The 12,500-nt window shown below is 35.4% G+C and overlaps 2 protein-coding genes across 2 annotated transcripts in view; one reads left to right on the top strand and one right to left on the bottom strand.

Moving 5' to 3' along the window:
• The first annotated feature begins 433 nt into the window (after positions 1–433).
• On the top strand, positions 434–11,916 carry Elp2 (elongator complex protein 2). The gene is made up of 14 exons (XM_027351774.2): positions 434–592; positions 2,514–2,703; positions 3,310–3,432; positions 5,975–6,196; positions 6,402–6,656; positions 6,766–6,977; positions 7,257–7,363; positions 8,425–8,494; positions 8,847–9,030; positions 9,660–9,809; positions 10,082–10,247; positions 10,435–10,583; positions 10,995–11,246; positions 11,503–11,916. The coding sequence occupies exons 1-14, from the start codon at positions 470–472 to the stop codon at positions 11,724–11,726; spliced, it is 2,427 nt and encodes an 808-aa protein (XP_027207575.2). The 5' UTR covers positions 434–469; the 3' UTR covers positions 11,727–11,916.
• A 332-nt stretch (positions 11,917–12,248) lies between these two features.
• LOC113800958 (uncharacterized) overlaps positions 12,249–12,500 on the bottom strand; it is a 28,375-nt gene continuing 28,123 nt past the window's right edge. The window contains exon 3 of the mRNA XM_070131383.1: positions 12,249–12,500. This exon is cut by the window's right edge and continues 811 nt beyond it. The gene's annotated coding sequence lies outside the window, so the exon portion shown is untranslated.

Consider the following 12,500-nt stretch of genomic DNA (forward strand, 5'->3'; position numbering starts at 1 on the left):
AATAAAATTATGCTAAATTGTAAACTGTACCATTTTTCTTATTGCGATGATGTTAATGATAATACTAATGTGTAGGAGAAACAGTCAGTAATAAAAGAAGTACTAGTAGTAATGCTAATGATAATGATGATGATGATAATTATAATGATAATGACAATGATGATGATAATAACAATGGTGATAATAGTAATATTGGTAAAGATAATGTACATGACAATAAACATTGTTCTTTAAGGGTTTATCTCAGATAATTTATGGCAATATACAGACTCATTCCTATGAAAAAACAACCTTAGATAACCTCAATTTTATATAAAAAAGAAACATATCTATATTTACTACATTAAGTTCCACGCAGTATCAGAAATCCTATTATAAATACACACCATGACCGAAACACATTAGCTAAAAGAACGACTTGTTGCAGCGAAGTCGTTCTCATAAAAATCAACATTGGAGACGCTCAGGAATGGAGGTCCACGTGAAATACCTGTCATCAGGAGTCAATCAAACTCCTGAGGCTCTGCAGTGGGGACCAGATGGAAGAATATTATATGCAGCCAGCACAGGAGTTTTGTTATATGACCCAAAGGTAAGTGTTATATATTTATTATAGAGTAGATGGCGAATAAGGCAATATGACGTAAGATCCTGCCTGTAGTTTTTATGTTGGGAAATGTACCGGAATAATAATTTTTTTCTTGAATGTAAATATCATGAAGTGTTTCTCGATGACTTAACAAAAGTAGAAAGAATTTGTCATGATCAGTGCATAGATGACACAGGAATGACGGTAATTTTACAGCTTACGTCCGTGGATCGGACATCGACGATTTTGGTTTCGTTGGATTCCAAACACTGTCCGTAGTGCAAATAAGGTTTTTATTGCGCGGAAACTCCCCTTTAGCGACAAATTTGGTCCTGATAACAGGGGAGGACATGAAAGGTACCAGGGAAAATGCAGGGTTAAAAACATTAATAGTATAACCAACAATAAAAATAACTATGATAATTCACATTACTTTTCATTGTAGCCCCCCAACCCCCACCGAGGAAACAAAGCATCCACCATGTATTCATGGCAGGATAGAGCGCACACAAACTAGATGTGGAGCCGATAACCTACTAAATAACCTAGGATATTTATGGCACTAACCTGATTGATAGATGCTGCAGGCTCGCAGGCTCTTCCCCGGATGAGGCCGTTGCGAAAGCACAGTGGCTGGTGGTGACCTCGTGCATAAAGTTTGTTTCCGAGTAGGTGCACCCTCCACATTTGGTCATCGCAGCAGCTATGGCTGAGTACCGAATGCTATGGTGGCAGGCAGGTCCGTACCATACCTGTTTTGAAGGTGTATATAGTTAGTTCCAGAACGGAAATTATACTGTATTATTTCGGTTATGAACACAAATCTCGTGGTTTCAGAGGACGGGAAACTCTTATCCAATAGATGACGACATAGTCACTTCAGTAACTATATGGGAAAATGACTGCCATTTATTGGCTGAATCTAATATACGTCTTACTAGTGTACGTATATAATTCCACTCCATCATCCGGAACTATCAATGTAACCTCGAGAGCTGCTCAAAACCCGCCTAGGAGAGCGGGCCACCTTCGCTCTTCTGTTCATGGTATGTCCTGTTCATCCTAATTATACTACAATCATCTCTATACAATGCTATGTCAAGGTTAGCATGCTGCTTCAGTGGGAAAGTTACAAACCCTGCCCCCTGCAATGGAAAGTAATATGAATTATCATTGTTATTTACATTGTGGGTTATATTATTAGTGTTATTTAACCCTGCATTTTCCCTGGAACCATTTATGCCCTCCCCAGCTATCGGGGCCAAGTTTGTCACCAACGGGGGTTTCTGCGCAATAAAACCTACTTAATTGCATTATATAGAGTCAGAGGAATCCAATGATACCAAAATCGTCAATGTCCGATCGGCGGACGTAAGCTGTAAAATTACCGGAATGACAACTTTGTATTATCGAAATGTGGTACAAAATATGAAGGAGACACACAAAACGGGGGTTTTATTAATCATATAAATATGTAGTCTCCTTTCTATTTAGGTTTACTAATAATATTCTGTGATCTATCTTCGATGATTTGTACAGTTGTGCCAGACTGTAGAGTATTTTTCTTGCATGGATAATATTACACTTTTTCATGTGCGGAAAACATCATTTGGTGTACATTTGACACTAGTAAATAACATTATTAGATTTTAGAAATACTGAACACTTGAAATTAAAACATTACAAATCATATTTCATATTATTAAATAAAATCTGTCAGAAGAAAAGCTATTTTTTTAGATCTGATTTTCTGATTATTTTCTCTGTGTTGCCTTGAGCTGTATGTCAGCTAAATATTGAAATTATTAATGAAGCTACATTTTTATCATAGTATATATACAATCATATGTCAATGTGTTCTAAAGATGTAAGGGACATATTTTTGTATATGATTAGCATCATCTTGTATTTTCTTTTTTCACAGGATGGCACCATCATTGGAGCAGGCACAAAGGTCCACAGCAACAAGGTCACGTATGCACAATGGGTACAGCCAGCACCCTCCTCTGGTCCAGTGTTGGTTACTACTGGTGCCGACTCCAAAGCAGTTGTCTGGACTGTCTCAGATAAAGAAGAAGAGGGGCTTTTAGTTTTGCACCCTAAGGCTATCTTAGGTATTTAAGTATAATATGTGATGGTACTAGATATTGACTTTTCACTTAGATATCGTAGTGAGACAGTTTTCCTAATATAGACAGATGGATAGGTTTATGATATATTATATATGTTATATATGTAGGAAGTTGATGTTTCATGAATAATGATAGCTAGTGCACTCTTGACCTGAATAGCTTGGCCTTAGATAACTTGCTAGCATTGTTGATATGAATAGCTGTAAGGCCGTAGATAATATTACCACTAGATATGTGTTTTTTCATTCTGCATATGATGAAGCCAATTAAATTGAATTGTGACATTGATATTGACTTCATTATAAGTAAAGGTGGACAGTTTAGTGTGACAAATGTAGATAAAGGAATGGCTGAGAGTGAGTAACCTTGCATCACAAGAGATGTATTTCAAATGTTTCAACGATATCTTTATCAGAAATATTTGTATTTCTGTTGAAGATATAATTTAAAAAGTCAGATGTACGTCTTGCACTTTGAAATTGTTTATTCTCATTCATGGTTCTTTTTACAACAGTAAATTCTAACTAATATATTTTAATAGTGCTAGAAGAACAACTTTTTTTAAGCCAAATGTTTTCTCTTTTTCAGATCACAAGTCACATGTTCCATTATGTGATGCAACGACCATTACAGACAATGGTAAAGAGAAAATATTTATTGTGACTGTGACAACAGACAGCCTCACAAGTTGGTCTGTTTGCCCTGAAACTGGTGAGTTCAAATGTAATTTGTTATCTTTTGATTTCATTTTTGTTTGATGTACAGTATATGTTTTATAAAATCAGTTTATGACATATACTTTCTGTAATGCAAGTTGAACCTTACTGGTTTGGTAAGCTTGAAATGAAATGCAGAAGTATACTTCTATTTCTACTGTTCATTGATCTCAAAAGAGGCTTATTCAGGAGTAAAATATTAGCAATCCCAAATAATATAATAGTACTACTGACCACTACAGCTTAACTGAGGTAGATGAACAGTATGGGGCAGCTGGCCAAGTAGTCCTAAACATTGATGCTGCTGGATCAATGCCAAACAGTCCTAAACATTGATGCTCCAGATCAGTGAATACCAGACAATATAAGGGAAAACATTTATACCATAGATTAGATATTCATAATGAAAATTGAAAACCAGCTTATTATAAATTCCAATAGGCCATCAGATCATGAAAAAGATTGCAAAAATTTGGCCTAGGATGTGTAGATAGGAATGCCTTGCCAAAATTGCACAAAACTCTTACAATCAGTGGGCCTTTAAGAAGGGGGTCTTATATTATTCCTATTGATGAACGATTGTGTAATGTGCCAACCATAACTGGAAGAATGCTAGCTCCAGGGAGGACACAGTTTCCATGCCCACGATCCTGTTCCTGCCTCACGTAACCAGTGGTACAGGTTGAATTACAGGAATTTGAATATTACAAAAAGAAAAAAATATATATATGTACAAGTGACAGGATGTTACTTATTGTTATTATTAGTACATAGAATTTTGGGCTACCCAGAGAAATGAGGAGTCTGTGCAAGGAAAACGGTCTTATTACCATCTTGATACAGCATATCAAAGATCATTGGAAAGTGGCAAAAATGCAAAAAGTGTTTATGCAAAAAAAGAGATTTTAAGATTGCAAAGGGGAGGCAAGGAATCTTGAAACCACATAGGAGTGTCTGTGTGTGTCGGCTCTACAGGTGAGATTGGCCTAATGCCTGGATTTTGGATTATTTGTGGGCAGCAGAGCACCCAGATCCAAGGGGTTAAGACTCTCTTTATCAGGGTAATTAATCCATTGTCTCTAGGATAATTTGGGAAGTGCTTAGCCTTCACTAGGCTTGCCTCTGAGGCACTTTCTGCACTGCACCAACAAAGTGATATGATTTTTCTTTGTATCATTTGTATCCATAACATAATTTTAATGTTTTTGCATATTCAGAGATGCATGATATTCATATTAGTTGCTAGATTGAACCTGTAGTAGCCTGGTTTTGTATGCAGAGCCTATTTCAATAAATTAGGTATGTTTTACTCAATGTAGAAGATGGAATGTTGATTTATGTAGGCATATCTAAGGCTGCTACTCCCATGGCTTCAGTTCTTACCTTTTTTTTTCTTTTTCTTTTTTTCTTTTTTTTTCTTTCTTTCTTTTTCTTTTTTGTCATACTTCAAGACAGTCACAATGGCAGAGTGTACTGAGACAATATGGGTAGTTGACACAAGGAGACTGATTAAGTAAACTAGTGTGAAGGTTACTTATAAGTTCACAGCAGTAGCAAGAGAATGCAGTTTTTTGCCTGCTATCCCTGGGAGCTACCAGTTCCCAGGGATAGCAGGCAAATGAATTATATGTTTAATATCACCCATTGCATATGCTATTCACTGACAGGCAGTGCCCCAGGGCATGTGATATGTTAACATGAGAGTACTTTATAAAGAACAGCTTCAAATGTAGTGAATGCATTACGAGTAACATGATGTGAATGACCATCCTTCATAGTTGTGACCAAGTCAGCCATGGCAGGAATAGCATGCCTATTGGAACTGTAATCAGGGCAGGAAATTCACAATGACAACTATGGCAATTGTGCCCTTATGAATTGCCACAATTCCCTAAAATTATGTGGATTTTCGTGGTAAGGAATTGCCATGCCTCGAACAACACATTCTGCCCTTTTGGTTAACGCAATAGGTGTGCAGATCAGACTATTGGTGCACAACCAATACTAGTGGTCAGGTTGCCATCAACATAGTGCATGCAGATAGAATCTACATGGTATGTAGCATGCTGGGTAGACCGATCAGCTGTGCAAAAAATCAGACGATGCTGCAAATGGATGCACAGACATCGTGCACAGGATGTAAGCTGAACTGCATATTCTCTGCATATGTACATACAGTGTACAAGAGGGGACAGTTCCATATCAATGAACTTATTGTCTTTGGGTTGTAGTCCATCTTGGACAGTGCTGTACCAAAACTGATGAGTTAAAATGCCAACTGGCACCAGCGCTAGTATGACCAATTTATGCACTGCAAGATTGCACTGCGCAATCTTCAACTATGAGTGTGCGCTTGAGTGGAATCTGACTGATTGACAATAATGCTGTGATGTACATGTAAATCCATTTTTAGATCCTTTATTCATGTTTTTGCACAATTGCCATGATGCACCCAGGATTGATTGTGTTTGCCTTGGTAGTTTTTATATTTACATATTCTCATTGTGCTTCAGTGCTTAATACAGCAATATTTGCAGGGGAGTTTGAATGTCTGAATTCCACTACACCACCTGGAAGAGCTTTTATATTGAAGTTGAAGTTCTGTAATGTTGATGGTTCAAAATACCCTTTCCTGGTATGTGGAGGCCATGACAGCAAGATACATATCATGACAGCTAAAGAGCTTGGAAAGTATGTTCCAACTGCAGTCCTCATTGGCCATGAAGATTGGGTTGTGGCTTTAGATTTCATGAAGGAAGGTGAGAAGTTTGGTTGTGTGAAAAATATAATCTAGGAAAGATAGAATGAAATACCATTGCCTTTGTTTGATTTCTTATGTCATAGCTTTTTTAGTCTTTGATTATGGCAATAATAACTGGTGTTTCATTTTGAAAGAGCAAACTAGAATAGATCAAATTGTAAAATTACATTTTATATGCTAATGAAAGCTATTTCTGTTTCAAGATAGTGGAGACATGCTTTTGGCCAGTGGTTCAAAAGATGCTTCAGTACGCTTGTGGAAATTCACCACGCAGAAAGGTGGTAAGGAGAAGCAAGACACAGACCATAATGGGGATGACATACTAAAGTTAAAAAGTGTCACCTTTCAAGTTCCAGCAGACAAGGAAGAAATCACTCTATCTGTGTCATTAGATGCGATATTGGCAGGGCACGAAGGACTTGTCTCCGGAGTTCATTGGGCTCGACCTATCACAAAAGGTAAGATAGGATAGAGCTCATGAAAAGAACTTTCATTAAAGGTATGTGAGCAAGACCTTACATTTTAAAAGTAATAGCATACTCCTAAATTCAACTTTTGAACCAACAGACTGCCAAGTTCATCAACCCTTCAGACTCCTAACCTGTTCCAAGACCCAGGATCGCTCCATCATTATTTGGGAGCCAGAAGGAGGGGCTGATACTGGGAGTGGCATTTGGCTTGAGGTGGCACGGCTTGGAGAAGTCGGAGGCAATATGGAAGGATATTATGGGTGCCAGTTTAGCCCAGATGGTATGCAGGTGATAGGCTGCAGCTATCAGGCAAGTGTGTCCAGGGTTGTTTATATTTCATGTCATTTTAGTGGTATATTTAATTGAAATGTGACAGGTTGAATATTACATACTTGCTTGGCCCTTTTTTTATGTATGACCAATTGTAATGTTTGTTTTATGATCGATTGGTTATTTGTTGTAAAATGCTTTTCTTAATTCATATCTGTACTTTCCTTTACCATCCAGATATAAAGATAAAGTCCCTTGTTGAAAACATGAGAACAGGAAAAATTATTGTCCTAAAAACTTTTCTCTCCTCTTTTACAGGGTGGACTCCATCTGTGGGAGAACCAGTCAGGAGTCTGGGAGCCTTGTGTGGTTGTTGGTGGGCACTTCGACCAGGTGGTGGATATTGCATGGGACCCACTAGGAAGGTGAGCAAATTCATCCCCTTCTTCTTTTTCATCTTTGTTTTGCTTTAGTATTCTGCAGTTAGGTGAAAAGCTTTCCTGCCTTCACCTTTCATACTCTTGTTGAATCATCACTCATTTCTGCTGTTTTAGAATCTTGATTAGCATTTTGTTGTGTGAATCAATAACAGTTTTAACTTTAGCAAGTACATTTTCTAATCAATTAGAATGTCTGGAATATTATAAATGATGAATATTGGAGACTATTTCATCCTTTATTTTATTAAGATAGCTCCTTAGCTTTTAGCATTTGAAATAAAATTAGTCTCTGGAGCTAAACAGTATTGTACGAACCACATCTTATAAGAGGCATGTCTGAAAGGCATAATTGAAAGTCAAAGATTATTGTCTGCCATCTTTTAATACCATTGTTTGAAACCCTGTGATACCATTTTTTGACACCACTTGATATTACTGGACACCCTTTTATAACGGTCTCAGTTGATAGTGGAGGTCATTATCAGTGTCTTCCTTTTTATAATTGTAATAGTAGTTGTGATGAATATTATTTTTGTTTGTATCACAACAGTCATCAGTGTATTTCACAGGTTGTTTCTCTTATATTCTTCATTTATTTTTATTTTATTTATTTATTTATTTATTTTCCTTTTTTTTACACTGTAAAAGTCATTAGGGAGTAGATGTCATTTTGTGTTTAAAAGGTGTCATTCATTTTATAATTGCTATTCTCCTTCCATCTAGTTGCATATCATTTGTGTTGCATTAATGTAGGTGGAGAGATCAGCCTTTCAGTATATTGTATAGTTTGCTCTTAACTCTGAAAGATGAAACTTCAGCTTAGTTTTCATGACATGAAATATTCTAAGATGTACTTCTATGTAGAAAGGTCATGGAAGAGTATATGTGATATTGAGAAATATCTGAAATACCATGATTTTTGTATTTCTTGTTTTGTAATGAAATGTAACCTGTAACTTTTACAGTTTTGTTTTATTTACTTCAATTATCTGCTGTTTATGAATGGAGTAGCTGTCCATTCATGAATTCTTATTTATTTTTCTCAGGTATTTGTTATCAGCCAGCAAAGACCAAACTACTCGCCTGCATGCCCCTTGGAGACCTTCCAGTGGAAAAGTATGTTAATTGCTTTGTGTTTCCTCTCCTTTATTGCTGGTAGTCAGTTTGGAGACATCTTCCATAACTTCAAGGATGTCTGAGTACACTCACAGTGCATTGCTTAGTTGTGGAAATTCCATAGATTTTATGAATTCCCAGTTTTACAAGTTTAATATTCTTCATATAGAATGATATCTTGTGCTAACATTAAGGATTATTTTAACTAGATGTATTGCTTATTGATTTTGTTCTTCTAGTTTGTTTAAAAATCTTGAATGTTATCATGAGTAATATGAAATTGAAGGTACTATCTATAGATTTATTATATTATTTGTTTGGGCTAGAGTAATAATCTTCAATTTTATTATAGGAGGCTTGGCATGAAGTAGGACGCCCTCAGGTTCATGGCTATGATATGGCCTGCATTGCAAGACTCGGAAGATTCAGGTTTGCCTCTGGTGCTGAAGAGAAGGTTGTAAGAGGGTTCACCGCGCCTGCTAACTTTATTCGTAATTTTGGTCAAATCTGCAATGTGAATGTCGAAGATGATCTGGGTAAGATATCCTCTTTTTTCCCCCTATTTTTTTCAGTTCTTTATTAAAATGATATTGATATTATCCTATGGTAGTGATTATCTTGTCTTGTCATTTTAAGGCCATGATTATATTGATGCAGTTGAAGGTATATTTGGTAGTATTCTGATCTGATAATTCAGAATTTTTGCATAACAAGCATCTTTACACTTGTGTACTTTTCTGGCTTTACCATTGTTATTACCAATATTTATACATCATATTTCATGTTAGCCTGAATTCTTGAGGAAAGAACTTTTAATCCACAGTACTGTGTAAAATGGTGAGATAGTTCTTTGACTCTTTTAGAAATCAGCAATTGGCAATTCACTGCAATATATTCTTTATGCTTTATCTGAAAATGTATTTATTTCATAGGTTATATCTGAATTATTGTGTGATTATTATCATAGATATGGTAATAAACTTTAATTATTATAATGACATATTAAACTGAAAAAATATATAAATGTTTAAAACTTACTAGCAAGTTACAGAGCTTTGTCCGATATGTAAATAGAATTTTTTCCCACTTTTCCTTCTTCTTCTTCTCTTTATATATTATGCCTTCCAGGAACACTTTTTCATGGCATTGTACATTTGATTTTCAGAAAAGTGTAAGGTTGGTGAAGGTGCATCTGTGCCTTCTCTAGGTTTGTCCAATAAAGCGGTGACCATAACCGACCTTCAGGAAGAGCAGCAAATACAGGAGGAGGGAATGGAAGAGGTTCAGGCATACTTCAAGCTATTATCTCTTACAGGCAAGTATAAGTGTTCTTGTTGGAAGGATTTTCTGTTATTCTTTCTGTTTCGATACATGTTCAGATCTTTTCATGTGATTTGATAATGTTTGAAATGAAAAGTTCTTCATTAAGTTTAATTGAACTTGTTGATGTCAGGAAATGTGTCAGTAGTGTGTTAACTTCAAATGATTTGAAATTTTGATTATTTGCTGTTCAGTGTTGTCTAACTACTGACAAAATTACACTATTCTTGAAATACTCGTAGCTCTATTGTTTGTACATTTCCTCAGCTCCCCCAACGGAAGATCAGTTGATGCAGAATACGCTATGGCCAGAAGGAGCAAAGTTATATGGCCATGGTAATGATCTTATTGCACTGGCCGCCAACTCTGATGGAACCCTCTTGGCGTCTTCGTGTAAAGCTTCTCACGAAATGGATGCCCACATCATTCTCTGGTACGTGGATGAAAGTACAGATGTTCAAATTATTTTTTAAAGATCATGACTTCAGTGGATGAAAATGGGAACATGTAACCAGCAATTTGTTTTGATATCAGAGTGAATGATATTGAGGCATTTGAAAATATAAACCTGGTTAACATTTATTGAAAATGTGTAATGATTTATTCAATCCTGATTTCAGGGACACAAATACGTGGCATCAGGTGGATGTCCTAGCAAAGCATCGCCTCACCGTCACACAGATGGCCTTCTCTCCTAATGATGAATATCTTCTATCCGTCTCTCGTGATCGTACCTGGACAGTCTTTAAAAAAGAGGTTTCACCAGAAGGTGAGTTGGAGTGTGACTAAACAGAATCTCATTTTTAGGATAGTTTATTTTTGTTTCCCCTCTTATTATTATTATCATTATTATTTTTATTATTATTATTATCATTATTATTATTATTATTATTATTATAATTATTATTATTATTATTATTATTAATTGTTGTTGTTGTTGTTGAATTTGGATTTGCTCTTTGTTTTTTACTTTCTTTCTTTCTTTTTTTGTTTTTGTTTTTTTTTTTTGTTCTATTTTGTTATCGTAAGATTGAATTGGGTTCTGTCTAGATAAGGTATGTAGATAGTGTGGCAATTCTATTATATGTAGCAAGAATGTTTGCATATTAAAGCACTATGTATTTAAAGATATGCATATAAGACTCCAAAGTCTTACCTGAATATTATTTCCCTCTCACAGGTACCACATACAAAGTGTCAGATTTTTCAAAGAAGAAGGATAGCATGCATGGGCGAGTCATTTGGTCGTGTGCTTGGATGTCTGACTCGCAGCGTTTCATAACAGCTTCACGAGACAAGACCTTAGGAGTTTGGTGCCAAAGTGAGGCCGGCTGGGTGAGGGAGACACTCCTAAACGAGACCAATGAAGTTACTGCAGTAGATGTCATGGATTGCAGAGGCAGCGGCAACGGAGTTTACCTTGTGGCTACAGGTATCTTTTCATTTTACGTTTTGTTTGTTCAATTTTTATTATTATGGTTAGCATTAATAGTAATTTATCTTTTTTTTCTTTTATTTTTCGTCTCGTTCATCTCCTTGTCATTTTCATCTCCGTTGTTGCGATTAACATTATCACCTTGATCATCATTATGTTAAAAATAACATTCATAGATATGGTTCCATGTCTGATTTCAGAATTCTTTTGACTCGTTATCTTCGCATGCTTATTTCATATCTACTCTTTTCAGGTCTTGTAAATGGAGAGATCCACATAAGAACCTATGACTCTGAAAAGAAAAAATTTTCAGAGGATGTGTATAATGTACTTCAGCACCATTACAACACAGTGAGACGTCTCCAGTTTAGCCCCACCACGGAGAATGGAAGCCTTCCTCTTTTAGCCTCTTGTGGAGATGATAGAGGAGTCCGCATATTTGAGATCAAAGTTCCTTCGGATATTGAGTCAAGATGAAAATTTAATGAATTTCCTGAGTTAGTGACAGCATTTTAAAGAGATTATAACTTAAACAGCATGCAAATAATTGTACCTTTTTATATTTCTTTTCTTGTTTTATTATTTGTTTTTTGAGGTCAGGATCCAAGAATATATATTGTCTAAGTTTGTGTGAAACACAGATGCATATTAAATATATTTGAAAAACTGGAACGTCTTTTATACAGCAAATATTTTTGTTATGGTTAACAATGTTTATGTATTTGGGAGTTTTTTGGGACCATACCAGATGTTAATGGACCCTCAGTTTTTCATTTATTTACACAAATCAAAACTTTAATAGAAAGACAACAAAATCCCTCAAATTATAAGAATTTGTACTTTTAGATTGTGAAGCAAAATGTTTGATATTTATTTGTTGGAAAATTCATATCTTTGTGCATTTTTACACTTACAATTGTGTGCTCTTATTTTTATTCTTTATTACTTGTACAAAACATGGAATTCAGTAAGAAAGGTTTAGAAATAAAATCTTTATGCTCCTGTTCTTTATTACAGTTTATTTTAAACATATTTACAAACTATTAAAAGTACAAAATAAAAATTATTGCCTGTACATTTCATAGTATTCCATACAAGCAAATTATAGAAACAAAATATTTGTTCACTGTTTTGAATGTTACCAAAATCTTCTTGGTAAAATAGAATTTCCAAACATATTTTTTTCATTTCCATAGAAATTTCAGTCATAAAGAATCAAGGAAGTATAGCCTTGCACCTCATGTATTAGCA

Source organism: Penaeus vannamei, chromosome 16 (assembly GCF_042767895.1).
Source record: "Penaeus vannamei isolate JL-2024 chromosome 16, ASM4276789v1, whole genome shotgun sequence".
Lineage (NCBI taxonomy): Eukaryota > Metazoa > Arthropoda > Malacostraca > Decapoda > Penaeidae > Penaeus > Penaeus vannamei.